The 19,655-nt window shown below is 40.6% G+C and overlaps 1 protein-coding gene across 3 annotated transcripts in view; it reads left to right on the forward strand.

Moving 5' to 3' along the window:
• The first annotated feature begins 291 nt into the window (after positions 1–291).
• Positions 292–19,655, forward strand: part of slc24a4b (solute carrier family 24 member 4b) — a 31,257-nt gene continuing 11,893 nt past the window's right edge. Inside the window, exons 1-4 of one of the 3 annotated variants that reach the window (XM_015057689.1) lie at positions 293–450; positions 747–1,051; positions 7,623–7,730; positions 18,470–18,546. In XM_015057689.1, coding sequence (XP_014913175.1) covers positions 889–1,051; positions 7,623–7,730; positions 18,470–18,546 — 348 coding nt within the window. In that variant the 5' untranslated portion in view covers positions 293–450; positions 747–888. Of the gene's footprint in view, positions 1,052–7,622; positions 7,731–18,469; positions 18,547–19,655 lie in introns of all 3 variants that reach the window. The other 2 variants (XM_015057699.1, XM_015057682.1) reach the window with 2 other exon arrangements.

Raw genomic sequence — 19,655 nt, forward strand, 5'->3', positions numbered from 1 at the left:
AAGTCTAGCAGTTGAGTCACTCAGCAGTTAAATAAAACCTTTCGGTGATGGTTCGTAATTCACGTTCTTTCCAAAATTAAGAAGACAGCTGGTACGCCATCTTCTGTAGCACTTTATTTTTTTTAAATTACATGAAAAATGATGCTGTTATTGTTAAGAATATCCAACTATTCCTGAGCTGGCTCTCCAGTATCTGGGAATCCTAACAGGCGCTTGTCCTCAGCAGTCGCAAAGTTCGCTTGTACTTAAGGCGTGCTCTGCTCGGTCGGCTCTCTTCGCCCGCCCGGTTGTTCAGCGCGGAGAGGGAGTTCATACGCGGGGAGGGGTGGAGGCGCACGGCACGACTGCTGCCCGATTTGAACAATTATCCCTGATGAGCGCAGATTGGTTTCACTTAACAGGCGCAGGTGCGGAGGATTTGTGATGCGGCGCAGCTGAGCGTTTTTCCAGGTTTGTGACTGAACACTGGCGCATCTTATGTTGAACGTTAACTCTTCAGCGGACAAGGACTTTATTTTCCCCCCCTCCTTCGGGACAGGATGCGTGCTACAAAATGACATTCCGTCCAGTCTGGCAGACTCGAGCCGAATTCAGGAGCATCGCTGAATACATTTTGGACCCACGCTGATCAAATTTGACCGCGCTGTCATTGCCCTGTCCAGCCTAAAAGGCTCTTCGGAAGCTGCGGGGGAAGGAAAGGGAAAAAAAAAAAAAAAAAAAAAAACTATTCGCTTCACTACTCTTAGGTCTGCGCACTTGGACGACTTGAAATGAGGACCACATCCCGGCTGTACTCCGTGTGAAGAGACAAGCCGGGCGGCAGCTTTCCCTTCGGCTCTCAAGGACGCGCCAGAAAAAAGTGGCCCCCGGCCGAGCGAGCTGCGGAGCATGGAGCGGGACGACTCCGAAACCGTGTGCCCGTCCAAAAAGACGATAATCGCGAAGATCTTCAAAGTTCGCAAGAGGAGGGAGATGCTGTTCGTTCAGGTCTGCTTCATCTGCAGTGTCCTCTTCGTGGCATGGAGCATGTCGGCACTGTTAACTAAGACAGGTGAGTGTGTGGGTGACAATAGGGGGATGCACCGGGGGCGAAAGGGGAGCATCAGACATCTGCAGAGTGATCATGCTTGGCCGTATCCATAAAAAAATTTATAATTCTTGCTTTAATTTCAAGGGCAAATGATGAAAAAGATTCGTTTCTTTCCCTTTAGGAACACTCTGTCCAACCTGTGCATGCAGTTCATCTAAATGATTCAAATAAGTGTTTAGAGTTTCTGAAGCTGCACATGCTGTCAGCTCCCAGCTTTTTAATGAAAGTACATTCTGTGTGCCGCAGTGTGCGCGGCGGCACGTTTTTAAACTGACAGGCACGTTTGTAATTACAGCATGCTCCTCATCCACGTGAAGATTTTTTTTTTTTTTTTTACTTAAAATGTTAATTTGCTTTTCGACCTCATTTTATTGTGATTATTATTATTTTTGTCTTTCCTTTTTCGTTAATGCGTATCAGAATGTACCGTTTCCAGGCGCGTCATCTGTGGAGCGTCAAGATCATGGTTACTGCTGGCATCATCGCGTCTGGCCCGGGGCTTCACACAAGACACACGCACATTTTGCACACACTGGTTCACGAAGATGATCATGCTCCTTTTGCTTCCGCATGCTGATTTTTACGCAGAGGCCACCGACGATCACTAGGATGGGGAGGAAGGAGGGAGGGACGTAGAGAAGGGGTTTGCGATTTCTTAGGATTTTTATTTATTTATTTTCTTCATTGGCGAGCACATTGAGGAGAAAGATTCCGACGGTGGTGGTGATCATGTCTCGTGTGCGCGAGCGCAACCCAAACATGCCCTCTCGTGTACAGGAACTCTCGCGGCAGGCTCGTGCAGAGCATCCCACTCAGCCCTCACGCTGTTATGTAATCTGATGGTCAACCTTGACATTTTTGCTGGTGAAGAATGAGACGCAACTGGGATTTAAGGTTAACTACACAATGGCCATCCCCCGGGAAACTGATCGTATGGTCTCCTGAATTTGTGGCAGGAATTTTGACTGCAGTCGATTTATTTGTATGTTTATCGTACTTGCGGTTTCGATGAGAATATCTAGCTGTAGCCGTCTTATTTTAGGGAAACTTTTCAGATATGATGAACCGTAGGACCTTCTAATTCTCCCAAATGCTCTCGGGTCCCTCAGTCATGGACTATATCTAAAATATGCTTTTCCATAAGCTTTTGTCCTACTTTTTGGCATGAAAATATCTCATCTGAAGCCCAACACATGCTAAATGGACTTCATGTCACTCTGATCATAGGTGTTTGCTATTCAAAACATTTGATTTTCTGAGCTTTGAATAAAAAAAATGCAACATCCTAGTTGCAAGTGAGAATATCCTTTGCATAAACCCTTTAGTTTATGCATGTGTTGCATAAACAAAAGGTTTGCAAAACCACCTTTTCAATAAAGTCCAACATTGTCCTTTGGATTATAACCTCTATTGCCTAGAACTAGATCTTACAGACAACATGATCTTATTGTGCATTTGTCAGTAATTTAACACTGAGGGGAGTGTTTACCTAATGGTTTGTGACCTCAATCAACCTACTGCATTCTTTGTAAATCTGGTCTAAAAGGTATCGAAAGATGGATAGAATCTCCCTAAATTATTGGCTTAAATACCAGATTTGCCACAAGAACAAGACTCTCCAAAAGAACGCAACTTCTACTGTGGTGCATGGTGTTGGCAGCATCATGATCTGAGGTACTAGATAAAGTGAATTAAATTGTGTAAACAGTTCCAGCCAGTTTTGGCTTAATCCTTATGTCTGCCAGACTGCTGAAGACAATTTTTATTATTATTATTATTTTTTTCCCACTGTGTTGCAGTGAGTCATGGCATGTATCTAAATCGGCAAAGAATGAGTTCAACATTTTAAGTTATGAAATGACAAAGAGTTTAAAACTAAATCTTGCTGGAAAAACCAGCATAGATGTGTTATGGGGTGCTGACCTGAATCAAAAAGGGGGTTGTCATGAGTTAAATATTGTGGATTTTTATTTATTGAATTTCCCAAAATTAGTTTTTAGTTAAATTAAAATATTTGCTCACCTAGCTTTATTTAATTTCTTTTGTAGATTAGAAAAATCTTGGTGTATTAAAAGGGGCATGTACATTTGAGGGCTACTAACCCACGGTTAAAACAAAAGTCACTTTAAGAACCACTGAAAATGTGAAATTACAAGCACAGAAATGAAATCTTAAGTGATGTGAATTTTTGTTCTGGTCCTTGTCAAACGTGAGATTTGTTGAGTATTTCAATAACGTACGGAGTCCTCTAGGGGACATGGGGATTTTTTTTTTTTTTTTGCGTTGGACTATTTCTGAGTAATTATCACGGAGTAATAAAATCATCTGACAGTTTTGATTGGTTTTCTTTTGCGCTGGTCTGAATGATTTAAAGGGCTGATTTTTAACGTGCAGTTCCATCTCGACCTTACACAAACGTGCAGCGAATAAATCAATTTTTGCAATAACATTTTCACCCAGGCGCTATTTGAAATTTCAAATTGACATTTGTGACTGTATACAAAATAGACCAGCAAATATTGCAGTAAGCATACATCAAAGGAACATTTTCCACCATGTCTTCTAGAGGGATTCGTAATAATGGAGTCCAGAGGCAGCGACGAATAAATGTCCTGGGTTCGGTGCAGTGGTTGTATTGTTGGTGCTCTAAGCAAGACGCTGTTAATCGGTTATTGCTTGTAAATATCCTTGACAAAAATTTTTTAGATTTGTATCAAAATGGCACAAAGGTTCTTAACATCTCTTGACGGTTTCACAATGCTTAAGACTGACTACTTTGTTTTGGTTGCAGTGTAGAAAATGTTTTTACCCATATCTTGGATCTGGTTAGAAAGGGCATCTGATGGTCCCGTCTCATCGGGAGACATGCCTGTTTAAAGCTGTGGATCATTCACATAACTGTGAAAACTTGAGATTTCAGGGGTGGCATGTATAAATTAAGAGCAGGATGTGGACTTGAGCCTTGGGGAGGGGAGAAACCATGGACTTTGTTTATAGCTCAAAGATGCAACTGCAATGCCTTAAAAATAGAACTTGCTGGTTAAGACACTAGATGAGAACCTGATGTGCTGTCTGCTGGTCCTTTAGCCCCTACTGCTCAGCAGTTCTGGGCTAAAGGCATTCAAACACTTGGTGTACCTGATTTCAGACCCTTAAGGGATTACCACAAGTGTTTTGTTAATTACACTAGAAACAAGAGGCTTAAAAGATTATTCTGAAATTATATTATGGATTATAATGGAATGAATCCCTGATGGTTTGTTCTAGAAGCCATTGTTGAGGACCTATGTTTTCATTTGATCTTCTGACTCAGGACCACCCAAAGCTGAGCATGAGCGGCCTTTTGATGCTGACTTATTAGACTTCCAACCTTTAGAGAGGATTTGGGATGGACAATGAAGCTATAGTGTTTACCATGGACCAGTTGTACCAATGTTTTAAAACCAGTTCTCATTTTGCCATTTTTTTAATAGTAATGTAAATGTACTGAGATGGCAGTTACGAGAAGGGGATTTTGTTTTCTTACCATATGAGATGCAGTGCTGCCCCTCCTCTACTTGTTGCTGCACACTCATGAGTAAAAACGGCTCCCACACTTCTCTCTTAAAAGGGGAGGGGGGGAAAGTTTCCCATTTCCTGCCACCAAGAACGGACATCCACTATGTAAGCTAAAGGTGAGCTAAGACTACTGGTGGCAAATGATTTGCCGACCGGCCCAGATGGATAGGATGTGCTGTGCTGCCTCTGGGTTGCATCTTTGTGGAGCAGGGGTGGGGCTCAACATGCCGTAATTCCCGCTGATCGCTGCGTGCATATGCACATGTAGCAGACCTGCGGGCGGGTGGCAGGAACAGGTGTGTTGAGCAGCGGGGCATTGCTCTGACAGGCTGACTGTGTGATTGAGCAAAAAAATTATGGTAGCAAAAAATTGAGGTGTGCTTGTTCACATCGTGTGACTTTTGATGGATGGTTTACCTTGGTTTATCTGCCTCCTGGGCTTCTCAGACAGAGCGAGAGGATGTTATTAAACCATTACTGCCTGCGTCGGATGTTCAGTAGTGTCAACCGCAGGCAAATTTACTGATTTTTCTCAAGGTGGGCTTGGACTTCTGAATATTTTTTTTTTGCATGGCAGTCTTTGGTCATTTTAGGTTTGCGTTACATGAACACGTCTCACACAATGGAGGTATGCTTGACCTCACTTTTTGTCGTATAATCTTGCACTTGAAACTTTTTCTAGAATGTATTTATTCAGTGGGGTGGGGGGGATCCCATGGTAAAGATGTTCATGTTGGGTAAATTTCCCCTTGGTCTTATTACATTGTAAGTAGTGGGTTTTGTCTGTATAGGCCATATTGAATCCTGTATTACTCTTATCCTCCCAACTCTCCTCTCAAAGGCTTTACATTATTTAGTTTTTCAGTTTTTGGGTATAAAGGCACCACAATTACAATTTCCTGTTTTTAAAGTGTGCACGATCATGATTCTGTGAATATAAATGAATGAAAACACTGTCTGTAGGAGATCTGATGTTGCACAAGGCAGCAGTGTCACACAACTGGCTGTAGCTCGTATTATAGCGCCGACACCCTCTCTGTCTGCCCAGAGGTGCTGACAGAATCGCATCCTTAAATGAATGCAACTTGGTGGTAAACTGGACAGCTCAAACTGTCGCCCTGTGTTGACTCTTTAAGTGGAAATGTCATAGTTGTGAGCATGTGGTTTCACAAGTAACTGGTATGGAAAACTGCAATTTGATGAACTGTTTCACTAAATTTAAAATGACTGTGTATATCTAATCCAGTTTTCTAATATCGCACACAGGCCACATTATTATAAACTGGTCTAGTGATAAGATATGAAATTGGATGGCTTTCAGTGGAACATCTGATCGAGGGGGGAGGCCAGAGATGTCAGACCAGCCAAATGACTTGACTGGTGAAAATGGTTTAAACTGATAGCTGGAGAGTTTGTTCTTGGAAAGCAACAAATTGTGGGAAGCGGTAGCGTCTCATCAAATGTAATTTGATTTAGTGGCTTCTGAAATACTTTTGGATTGGTCTTTGAGTCTAGAAAAAACTATTTGTGGCAAGTTTAGCACTGTTGTTCTTGTCTGATGCCTGGAAATGAGGATTTAATTCTATAATACTGAACTTTTTATATATATTTTAAACACTTTTTGAGACTGGGTTATACCTCAAGCAGAATTTGATTTGGGAGTCCAATTATTAAACGGCAATCCCCTGCATAATAATTGATTTATGGTATGTTTTAACAAATGAGCCAAAGAATACAGAATCAAATGTATTGTGAAACTTGGATATCAGGTACTTATAAAAACTACTAGTCTTGTCAAAAGTCTAATCAATTTTGTAACCTTTCCTTCTTTTTTTTTTTTTTTTTTTTTCAGAAAGTTTAGTACTGCAGTCATACACGAGTTGTGTATTAAAATCGATGATGGGGTGACATATCCTCTGTAGGTTGACTTGTGATTGATTTCCCTTTTGTCGGTACACCATTTTGTGGCCATCTTGGCTATTCTGACTTCTTGCATGACAAAAATGGCATTTTAGTATGTTAATCACTATTTAAGTGGAACGTTTCTCAAAACTTATTTGTGCAGTTGTACATATGTGTAGATGCCTTTCAACCATCAGGGAACTTAATTTGTAGAAAGATATTTTTTGTTGAATTCAGATGGTTATACCATTGGATTATCTTTGAGACAAACCAGGAGATTTTGGGGTGGGGGGGGGGAAATGGCATTGGTTGCAGGCAATAAAATTTGTAGATGGGTCCAAGTTCTGTAATGTGTAATCTTGTTTTTAAAAGTGGAATTTATGCAGTTTAGCCTGGAGCTGGAAATATCTACATGCATTATGTGCATTAGATAGTTTTTGTTTAATAATCCATGAGTTGAAGCTAGACAGAAGCAGCAAGACTGATTGGCTAAGCTCTGGATGAATTAAGCACTGCCTTATTAGTTGTCTATATTCCCTTGTGAGCAGTACAAATGTGCACACAGCATCACTGTTTCATCATCCTGTGCCACAGTCCAGCATTGGCTTTGCATCACAGCGTTTTATGAAAATTGCAACTTTAAAGTGATGCTCGGTGCATTTGAACGACTTTACATAATAGGTTTGAGATTTTTTTTTTTTCTCCCCCTCTTGTCCTCATTAGAGGCTTAAAAGCAGTTTTATTAAAAAAAAGCCTCCACCCCTAAAACATAATGGCACAGCTGTATTTTGACGTCGTGTCGGTGCTGGATAAAAACTCCACATCTACATAAATGAGAACTTTTAAAGGATTAAGTGAAAGTAAACCTTGGTTGGATGATCATGGATTCCTGCGCATGAAATGTGCTGTAAAACATCAGCTTTTTTTTTTTTTTTTTTTGTTGCAGAATTGAGTTAAGGTTTCTTTAAAACTACAGGTTCTACAGTTAACTTTTAAATGCATGACATGCTGCAAGAATTGAATGTGTATCTGCTACTGTTGGCTAATCGGTTCCGTTTTTTTCTTTTTTCAGGGCATGGGATGATTGTGGAGGGACATCCAGACCTTGAACACTGGGGTAGAAGACTAATGGCTTCCAGATCTGAAAATGACACAGAACCAAAGAACTGTTCAGAGCCAGGTATGTTAAAGTTTTAAACTTCTGAAGTTTTTTTTTTTCTGTCCTTGGTTGCAATCTGAGGTATATCTGTTCAAGAATACAAAGGTGGAACCACTGTATTTACCCTAGAAATTATTCTTCTGTCTCAAATACATGAACTTCATTTGGCTACATTTCAGCCATAGGTGGAAACGGAGAAAGTGATTGCATTATGCTGGCCCTGTTGACTGGTTTATGGAGATCCCATGTTGCTTCAAGCTAGGCTGCTCTGAAACCATAATCATATGTTGTAAGCACAGATAAGGATGGACGTATAACATTATCACACCCCTATAATCTTTATTCTAATCTAAACAAGGATATTTTTCTTTCTCTTAAATGGCCGGATTTCATCTTTTTCTCCATGTGGGTAGAAGTCGGATAGTCTAGATAATTCTGATGTGCTGTTTCCATTTTATATTTCATACTTCCAGTGACTCATAATTTTGTGCCAACAAAGTTGACATTTTCAAATGGAAATGAGGTTTCAAAGCTGACCTGTAATTGGGTGTAAATGCTACTAAAATGGGCAAGAGAAATCAACTAATAAGCACTTTTGATCCTCATGTCCATTTTGCATGACTGCAACTAGAGTTGCGAAATCACTGAATCTCTGAATTGCTGTTGGACATTTGTTAACTTTTCACGAATGAGATGAAAACAAGAACGCAAATGAATGTGCGGACAAACGCTCTGAAATTGTATTTACTATGACTCGGAGTGCAGCTCTTCTGACCTTCCTGTAAATGTGGATATTTTGGCAACTCGTGCGCTTCACTGCCTGCTGACCTTGCGTAGCACAAGAACTGCTTAAACATACGTTTCCCAATTGGGACTCGAACATGGCTAGAATTTTCTCCTTATTTTCATTTTAACCAATGAGTTCATGGATTTTCTTGGTCACTTGGATCGGTTCAGTCTGGCAAACTCGTGTTTTCCTCAAACCCTGAGTCACATGTGCTCCGTGACCCCTGCGTGACTCAGTAGAAAGAGAATGGCAAAGCTGCCAGGCCTAGAAGTTAAGTCCCAGCTAACTACTTATTTTATAAAGATTTCTATAAATGACACCCATCCTGTAGCACAACTCGCAGGCTGAAGAGGATTCAGAGACGACTGTGAAATAACCTTCAGTCTAATGCAAGACCTGTTTTATTACAGATGAATTAAAACCCACAGGATGATTATTCTGCATACTGCGTCTCAACAGGTACTTGTGTCAACCTGCGACGCTGATGAGCCTGCGGCGGAACGCTCTGGGTCATGGATAATTCGGAAGCAATTTCAAATGTTTCATTTACTCACTTGGTGAAGTTTACCAGGTTATTATTTCATTACTGTTCATAGGAGGCAGGATGTTGAAGGGATTATAGAAATGTTTCCTGCTGTTGATGTGTGACGGAGCAAAAATGGCATTTCTTTTTCACCGTTAAACAATACAAATATGTAAATGTTCCCCCCCCCCCATTTAAGGCCACATGGTCTGAAAACTTTAATCACAAGACTCTGAAGTTTTCCGCACTTCGACTTTCCCGACTCCTTAGCAATTGGGGCACCGGCTGGGCCGTGACATTCCTCAAATTTCTCCTCTCATCCCACCGCCGGCCTGCCTTGTTGGTTTAAAGCTGGTCATATGACTTTTATTCCCGTCTCGTGAATAATCCTGTTAAAGTTGCAGTAAAATGAAAGCGCAGCCACTGATCTCATTTGTGCAGTTGCGTGAAAGCAAGACGTGCATTTTCGTCTGGCGTTGTGCCATCAGCCTGTTCTTGTTTGTCCTGAACTGTTGATGCAACTATCACTTTTGGGAAAATGCAGTCAATGAATAAATCTACAGGCAATCGATAGTCATCCACTAGAAAATATGTGCTTTTATTGCCTTGTGGTAATGGCCACAACAGAAGCTGACTGGATGAAGATAATTTCTAAAGCTGTCCACCATAATGGAAGTGAGGGCCTGTTGGTAATGCATGCAGATGTTTTAAAGACTTGGCTGCTTGTTTATAACATTCTATGCACAAATTGAAGTTCACAATTTTTACTTGAGTATAAAATAATACGATGATGATGTTTATGGTTCACTGGCATCGTTGCAGTTGAGGATTGAAGATGCTGTGTTTAGGCAGGTAGTTTTCCAACCTCCAGTATCAACCTTTTAACAGCTTCACTTCTGGCATTGTAGCAACTTAAAAAAAAAAAAAATCCTTCCCATAGTTTTATTTTATTTTTTTCTCCTACCCTCTCTTGGGAGCAGAAGTGGGGTCACGCTGAGAACAGCTACTGTAAAAAGGGTTTGCTTAAAACCAAGATGAAAGGGGTTGGAGTCTTGAACTACACCATCTTGGCGCCCAGCATACCATTACTAAAACTGTTTGAGTTTGAGTTTTCCAAAAGGTTGTCAACATTTCAAAAAGGAGCATATTCCAGGAGTGGTTAAAAGCGGCAAAAAAAAAACACATTGTTCTACTTTTGAACACGACTTTGCCGTTTTGGTGAAGTCTGCTCTAGTTCGTCTTTATTTGCCAGATTGAATTATCCCAAGCTTGATACAAATTGACATTCTGTGGTATAAGATGAGCTAAGCAAAAGTGCAAAAATATGAAATGACAAGCCTCAAGAGTTCCCATGTTTTTGACTATACGTATAGAAGTGCTTTGCTGAATACTGCTGCACCTTATTACAGCTATATGTAGTGATATTGTAGAATTGAGTATTAGTCTTTCTACTTGAGCTCTATGCTGATATAGTGGTTTATTAGCGACGGAGGGGAAAAATGCAAAATTGGTTGGCTCGACACCGAACCCTTTATCTTTCAAATTGGCCAGTTTTGTAGTGAATCTCTAGTTTCATCCATGCAAATAATCAATCTAGTCCAGCCAAGGCTGGAGTAATGTATGTTTTCTTTGAACATTTTTTGTCCCAGATGTGTTGCACATCTTAAATTCAGCATAATTAGTCATTGGTTTGAAGACTTGCATAGATTTTCCCAGAGCTGTCTTGGGTTTCAGCCACTTCCTCATCGTTATTTCTGATCAGCAGGGGAGCCTTTTCCGGGGTTCCTGGTGTGCTAATGTTTTTTTCTTGCTATTCCTAAGACTCGGGCTGCTAAGGCAGCCATTTATCGTAAGTGCCTCTTTATATAGGTCACTGAGTAATCACTCCTGGAAAACAAAGTGCTATACTAACTGCTTTTTGGGCTCTTGCTTTATAAGTGCACGCTTCCACAGACCTGTCGGATTGAAATGATTACATTGTAAGTTTCTCCAAGCCAGAGGTTGGGATGGTTGTAAACCAGAAGAAGCCTGGCTAACTTCCTATGAGGAAACGATCAATACTTGATGTCCTTTTTAAATCCGTGTAAGATTTATGTGAAGTTTTAAAATTACAGCCATAATGTTGGACTTCCTGGAGGTCTTCTCTGCTAAAAACACATTTTATTGCTTGGGGTTGAATGAAGTGGGCAGATCGGGGTGTTTAAGTATGAACGTTGAGTGTCCATGTCGCTGCCGGACGACCAGGCTTAAATCCCTCCACCTGCCCTTGAGAGGATCCTCCTTTCTGTCTGCGTCTGCTTTATAGTCCTTCATTGCTTGATTTAAGGCCACTAAAGGGAAAATCTTAAATAATGGACACTTTAATGCCGTTTAAATAAAAAAAAAAAAGCCTTCCCAATACTTTACCGATTAAAATAATGCAACACAGCTAAAGTTGTCTAACATGCTAAAATGTGTCTAACATGCTAAAATGTGAAATAATGATTATTCCCTATTGGGGAATAATCATGATTATGTTAAACATAATCTTTGCTGCTCTCCTGAGCTCATTCCAGATGGTTTCTAACTCTACAATCTGGTGTTAAAAAGTAGAGATGCATGTTTTCAAAAAATGCTTTTCTGTGATTGTGTAGATGCCTGAGATGAGCATTTATTATTCACTGGAATATAAATGAGCAAAATTAGTGTGGAAAATCCTAACGGTCAATATAAAGATGATTTTGATTTTAGCTATCGTGTTGCTCCATTTCCAAAACTGTTGAACAAATCCTGTTCAGTTCTGGTTTCTTCCCCTGTAGCAAGTTTACCAACATCAAATTTTACTGTAGTAAAGTGGATGAGGAGATTGACTCGGTGGTCTATAGATTAAGGTTGCTAGTAAAACTGTGGGTTTAAAACCGTTGCATGCAGATCTTGAGTCACGCCGCCTCATCAGATGCTTGCCTGTAGCAATCCCATGACGAATGGAACAAACACACTTTCATCTGTTACCCAAGGAAGGCAACTAGCAGGATATCTGGAACAATGTTTTTATTTTGGGATCCGAATGTTTTATGGGTTCTTCCAGGCGGTGTGGGCAACATGATGCATGCTCGCTGGGAAATGACTTGTGGCTTACTTGGGACTATTGGATTACTTTCTCGCATGCATCCCCTTCCTGTGTAGATGTTGCTGCAAAGCACACGAGATTAGAAAGAGAGGATGGAACCACAGCTGCTAATGTGCTGGAGGAATGATTTGCATTCAATAAACTCTGTTAAAACCAGATAAAACTCCCACACCAGTAGCATAATTGCCCTGGTTAAGGTACAATGTAAAGGCAAACAAAGCAAAAGCATCTTGGATTGTTTTGTCGGCTGTACATGTAGGCTGGCGATGCATATTTCATCAGATGGAGGAGGAACTGATTGTGACATGAAAAAGTAGACATGGCTTGAAAATGCTGCAGCTAATGTCTGTGTGACAGACAATTAAAAAACAAACAAACAAAAAAAAACATTTTCCCTCAGTTGAACTAAAGGTGGAAACCAGCAGCAAGTTTGTTTAGCTGTTGGAGGGTGAAGGCTTGCCCATGTTCAAATGTGCATTTCTCAACTCTAGGGAACACACCAGAAAGCATTTTAAAAGGGAATTATGCAGGGTGGGATTATGCTGCCGTGCATAATGCAGACTGACCTGACTTTTTCCATTGTTGGCTGGCAAACAAGAAGCAATGATGCAGCAGAGGAGGAGTGGGGGGGAGCAGGAACAAACACCTGCAGAAAACTTTTCTGTGCAGAACTCTGAGCATGCCTGACCTCCTTATGCATTTGTACACCCTTTGACGCATTGTATCCCGTTCCACTTTTAGCAAGGTGCTAATGAACGTGCTGGCGTTGGTGCTGCAGCTCGCTCACCCTGAGGGGAAAAGTGTACTTCTAAAGCTGAATGCATGTCTCACAGCAGTCTTATTCAACATGGAGTCCTTTGGTCCAGGAACGACTGTAACATGACGTCCCATGTGACTTTGTGAAACTGTTGAACTTTAATGGTGCATCTCAAGAAATTGGACTGAGCAACTTGATGAAGGTCAGATTTGGTACATGGAGATCTTTTTCAAGTCTCTGTCCTGATGAAGGATTACAGATGGAAGTTTATCAAGTTGGACGTCATAGCAAACGTTTATCAAGAATTCTTAAAACGCTTCATGTTTCTCTCTGCTGATGAGCTTCATTCTAGTTTAAAGTACCAATACCAGAGGAATGACTACAGTCTCTCCATTCTGTATTGGCTAGTTAATAGCCAATCAAGAACAGTGAGCTAAACTCCAGAGAAGCTATGTAGTATTCCAGTAAACAGTGCAGCACTGGACCTGCCTGACAAATCTGGAAGAGCTTAATGTTGCTATTGAAGCAACATGGACTTCCTGAACATCATGGCACAATCTGAAGTCGCACTGCAATGTAATTAAGGAGTCTCAAAGTATGCAGTGTGTTTACTGTACAGTTCATGGGCATGTTTTCAGTAAGCTCATCTTTCCTTGAGTAACTTCAGTCTTTTGGCAAACAATTTTTGCATTATTGGCTGTAAAATGAACGAATCTCAAAATGCATCGAGGTGAATGAACTCTGAAATCAAAAGTAAAACTCAAAGCAATTCTAATGTAAACGCACAGGTTAAGGTGCTCATGAGGCCCTACATGCATTTGTTTTACTTGGATGTTTTGATGGCAGACTAAGTTTGACATTCTTGATGGATTTCCAGAAGTTGAATCATGATTGCGTGTTTGCAAGAATGGCTGATCAGTGCATCTGCATTACGCTGCTCATTGATGCCTTCTGGAGCAAGCTAATTATCTAATGGGCTAATAATGACCCAGAGGAAGCGCTCCCTCTCAAGAGTCTCTTGACTGCTGTAGTGGATAGTCGGTTGTATTTAGTTAATGACCTGGCTGGTCTGTGGGTCAGAGCAGGCTTTGGCAGAGGGCAACACCGGGCATTCTGCCGAATAACATTTTGCTCATGTCACTTTTTTATTTTTTTTATTTGGTTGTATAATATTTGAGACTTGTGCTTGTCTCGCTCTCCCGGGAAGATCCGTTTAGCCTCATCACTTAGTTTGATGGAGCCACGCGGGCAAAAAGGTCCACTTCATAACCTCGCTTGAGTCATGAGGTTTTGTTCACAGACCACCAGAAGTGGGGAGGGAACACTTGCACGCATTCATGCACATTCCTGCCAGGGTTTTTTTTTTGTTTTTTTTGTTGCTCTCCCTCTGGTGCAGCAGGAGGTACCAGATGCTGAAGGCCATCATGTAACTGAGCCATGATGTTTGTGATTTGGCCAGATTATGAAATGACTGCCGAAAAGTAAAAAAAAAAAAAAGATAAAAAATGTCCGGCATGCTCTGCCACTAATGTCTCGTATCGAGATTGGTTATGGGGATTTTTGTACATAAGGCAAGGATTGTGAGAAAATGTTTACTTTACCTTATGAAGCAACGTTAAAAACAAAATAGAGCTGAAAAAAAACTGATTTATCTCAAAATTGACCATTTACTACCCGACCACTTCATTCATAACTCTTAAACTAATCATTGCATTTACATCTGTCTTGGTCATATTTAATCATTCCAGCTTACTATATTTAAAGTCATCAGCTGCTCTTGTATGAAGCAAATGGCTCTTTCAGTGGGGTTTCTTTGGAAGAGGTGATCTTAAAATTAAAGCGTTTAACGTCATTCAATTAATGTGGCTGCATTTTAAACGGTGACGTTTTTGGTGTTGACCAGGTTGATTTGCTTAACCTTTTTGCCCGTTATCCATGTCTACTGAGCCTTTTTGCAGCAGACATAAAATGTTTCGAGGCTATGACTCTAGTTATTGCTCCAAAGGAGGAAACGCAAACATTTCTTTAAAAGAAGTCTCCCATTGCAAAGATCTGGCTTGTGGTAAAAGAACAGCTCAATTTATTTTAGTCTGATCCCTCTACTGTACATCAAACTGCAGTTGGAATCAACAAACACGTTTTATCCTCTTAAAGATATCCTAATTGATACGGTTCTCCCTGAGGTGTGCTTTCCTCTCGCAAATTAGATTAGGGGTTTCTATTGCATTACACCAGCTGGAGCAATAAATTCCTCTCATGACGCCATTTAAGAAATCTTAAAACTGATGGTATGCATTATGGATTTATAAATGAATAGGCGATTTTAACAACTTTGAAACATTTATTGCCCATCTGTCGAAATGAATCTGAAGGACTTGCAGTTTTTAATCACAAAGCATTAATGAATTATTACCATTAATGCTTTGTGGCACAGAATGAAGATGGTATATTTAACACATTCATCAGTGTAGTACATGTGGACATCCTAAAAGCTGCAAGTTGTAATCGAGTCTTGGACCTTAATCAGCTCTATTCTTAAAAAAAAAAAAGGGTTACTCTTATGCAGTCTATTAAAATTTTATGTTGTGTGGGACTTGAAATATAAATCAAACGATATTAAAAACTTTAATTCTTTTTACAGCTGATTAAAACTTGACTGGTTTGTTGCACGTTTATAATCCTAACGGGGACGCTTCCTGTTAATTTCTTGGTGTCAAATGTTTTGATTTGCCTCGGATTGTGTGCACACCATGTCCTGTCCTTGTGAGGGAATTGGCTGTGAAAGCAATGTTCATGTCTGGTTTGACCTCTGCTGGCAGCAGACGGTGGCGAACCCCACAGACGCTGTCTGATTGAATGTTTATGAGGCTGAGCGCTGACCTCCCGCCTGCCTGCCATCGCTGCGCAGTCTTAGCGCTTGCACCCTTTTTTTAAATTTTATTTTTAGGTTCACCTTTCTGCTGTCATTCAGTGATTACAGCGGCAAGCCGGGATTGGGTAAAGCTTTCAGCTGGCTAACCTATAGGCACGCTGGAATCCCAAATGAACATGTAGGGAGGATAAATCAACTCTTGTTTTTTTTTTTTTTTTTGCATGCCGTTTTAATCTAAAATGCATGTTTAGAAGGCTATTTGCTACTTATAAATCCTGTAATTGATTTAGCAGGCAGCCATCTGACACTTCAGTAAATAAACCTGTCGGATATGAAAAGATGTAAAGCTGTGGGCACAATCAATACTGTTGTAAGATCCATGTTGGTGCCCTGGTACTTCATTACAAATTAAAATGTGCATGTTTGTACTGAGATTTTTTTTTTTTTCTTGGACTTTTAGTGTCGGCACTTGTAAGTGCACATTAATTTAAAGTTGATGTTTGAGATGGGAATTGGTGTACATTTCTGCCATGATTTTAATTTTGTGATGAAGTGGATGTTTGACGCTACATGGATCTGTCAGTGCAGCATTGGAAAGCGGTAAATCCCGTTTCATGTCACAGTACTTCACTGATGCAGAAATGGATGCAGAGGCTCCCCTTTACAGCACCATACACCGGGGCCCCAAATGTGGTGGTTTTCAGTTTAATTCATTTATGCATCTTTTCTTCCTAAACATTTTTGAGTCATGCGCATTTGACTCTATGGCCAGATGACTTGAGTAGGAATGTCGTTCCTGTTACACCAGACACAAAGCGCTTTGTGATCGAATTCAAGGGGTTTTGAATACATTTTATTTTACAGGATTTAATGCAACACATCTACTCATAATTGTGCAGAGTAATTTAAGTGGAAACAAAAGGAATTCCTTTCCCCCCCCCCCCCCCAAGAATAAAACTCAAACAGCATTTTATTTTCAGACTTGACTGTAAATGTTGTAGAATCACTAGTTGTATCAAAGTGTTAGAGATTTTGTTTGTCCATCCTCTTTTAGATTAGATCAAGAAAGATGATTTTTAAAGTGTTCCATCGCTGCTCTGGCTGTAGGTTCAGGGTCGTCATCCTGCTGGAAGGTGAACCTCCATCAGTCTTATACCTTCTGGAGCCTCGGAGTTTTCATTTTTGATCTAGTTCCACTTTTTTTGGAGAAAAGCATCCCTGCATGACGCTGCCACCTCCATGCTGGACATGATGCAGACGGGGTGGATCCTGCTTTATACTTGATGTTTTATCTCCCAGAATGTTTCACTAATGCTCCAACAAAGCCCAGAGGCTCACATAACAGGGGCCTTTGGAGTTTAAATTTAAGATGGTGGGCTTACTTGCGCATTAGCTGACTTTTATAGGCAATTGTTTGCGCTGGATTTGGCAGATATCATTCTGGATTTCCACTTGTATTAAAAAAAAAGTAAAACTATGTATCCTTTTTACTTGTATTTTGTTGGCCTGCTCCAGTAAGCATTGAAGTTGACAAAATGTGGTTGGAAGGAAACAGGTTTTGAAGCATTAACTATTGCTGGCATGCACCCTGGCTGTTAATTGACAACCTGCTGAAAGCGCAAACGATTTCATTCTGAGATTTGATACCATATGGAGCTCACTGGGTGAAAGCCACCAAGTCTGAATCTGATGTAGGCATATGGTTCTCGCTGGCAGCTCGTCTGCTTTACTTGGAAACTTCAGTCCACAACACTTAATATCTTTGCTTTTATTTCAGGTTAATCTAAAATAAATCGAACATGGCTGCAAGGTCCAGGTTCTGCATAGGAATATTGGCTTTTCAGATTAGTTGGCACGTCACCGGAATCTGTTCCAGTACAAAAAACCCAAACCACCAGTCAGTAAATAGTTGCCACTTGTAAAATACTTTGAAATGGATTCGTCAGTCTCTGTCCCGATCATAACACTGTCCTTTCAAAAAAAAAAAAAAAGCTCTTTAGACCTCGGGCAAGTTGCTGTCGCACACTCCAGCTCTGAGGTTTACATAAGATTCTCCTCACTCCCTGAGGCAGTTTTCTCAGTCCTGTTTCTCGGGGTACCTTGTTTTTTTTAGATGCTTATGTTCAATTTCAAGCTGTTAAATTTTTACAATAATCCAGCAGCATCCTAAAGTTATTGGAGTTTTTTTTTTTCTCTCCCTCTCTTTTGATCCATCAGTTCTAGTTGAGCAGAATCAGATCAGTCACAGATGTTGCGCTCATCAGGGAAATGACCTGCCTCCGTCTCCAGCCAGAGGCAGTATAATTGTGACTCCGGAGATCTGAGCTGTGATCACTCTGGGCTGGAGCACCTGATGAACCTTGGCTTGTTCCTTCTGCCTGGTTGCTTTAATTCTGATTTCACACTCAAGATTTTTCTCAGTCAGAACGTCTGGCTGTTTTGGATTGATTAAGATGTGCGACATGCTGCAGCTTAACTTGAGATTTTCAGCAGATCCTCTGAGGTTCTTATTTTTTTTTTTTTTCCCCCTTCTTCCTCCAACACAAGAACAGTTCTGAGTGCAAACTAAAAACTAAACGCCCCCAGGCCTCTGCCTCCCAGACGGATAGCCGTCATGAAGTCACCAGGTCCTGTTGGGGTGGGCTGGGTACATGAATACCTCACAGTCATGCTGCTGATGTGTTGTGACCGTGACATTTCCTCTCTTCTCAGCAATACACGAGTTCCCCGACGACCTTTTCACCAACGACGAACGAAAGAGTGGAGCCGTCCTGCTGCACATCGCAGCGGTAAGGGAGCTCTCAGCCGACGGGAGGCATACGCACTCAGTGTTTCTTGCCGTTTAAGTATCCTTTATTGTCCTTTTGTTTTTAGTTTCTGTGCAGAAGTAGTGGGATTTAAAACGAATTGGAATAAACTGAATGAAATTACTTGGCCTAAAGTAAATTGTCTTGTTTTGCAAGCCCCAGTTTGCCGTGTGAACCTTTTTGAAACGGGCTTGATTTAATTTTGTCAAATCCACTTCAACACGGGCAAGATTATTCTAAGCTTCATGTCCAAACATTAGAACATAATGCAATCTACCATTTTCCTTAGATAAAAAAAATTACCAATTAAAGAGCTTTAGTAGAATGAAACTGTTTTTTTTTTTTAAATGCACAGTGCCTTGAGATGATGTGATGTGTATAGCAGACGGATTTGAATTTACTTTAAGTTTAACTCCTTTTAGGGTATGCATAACCTTAAGCATTTTGAGTTGTATTGTTTTTAAAACCATATTAAAGAAAGCATTGCCATTTATCAACAGAGGATTGAAAAATGTTTCATTTAGTTTTGAGGGTAAAAACCTGAGATGTAGAATATGTGACAGATCTCCAGCTCAACAAAGCTGAAATCTGCCGTTGCTGAAAAGTTGTCAGAGGCTCAGGCCTCTGAGAACAACTTTGCTTCCATTTTTAGATTAAATGCACTGGTCATTCTTCTGACTTGGTTTGATGTTGTACTGGCCTCACTGATCAGCAGGATAGCCCTGAGTGTGAAAGTTTGGAGTGCTGCAGTCCTGCAGTGCCCCCTGTGGACAGCATAGAGCAGAACATTGCTACGAGAGCTGATCAGCCTTGATGGTGTCACGACTGATCTATAATTTATAGATCTCTTCTCCGCTGCTGAAACGGGCTGAATCTCCCCCTTCCTTCTCACTGTGGGAGTATAAAGATCCTGTCAGTTTTTCTCATTGTAAGGGGAAATGTTACCACTGAACTGACACTGGAATTTAATGCAGGTAGTTTTTTTTTTTTTTATTGTAATCTTGTACCATGGTTTGTTGTTCCCCTTTCCTTGTCCTTTAGCAGCAGCACTAGCAGGCGGTTCTGATCTATATATATATATATATATATAT

This window comes from Poecilia latipinna, unplaced genomic scaffold (assembly GCF_001443285.1).
Source record: "Poecilia latipinna isolate Pla-1442-1.1 unplaced genomic scaffold, P_latipinna-1.0 Scaffold61, whole genome shotgun sequence".
Taxonomy (NCBI): Eukaryota; Metazoa; Chordata; class Actinopteri; order Cyprinodontiformes; family Poeciliidae; genus Poecilia; species Poecilia latipinna.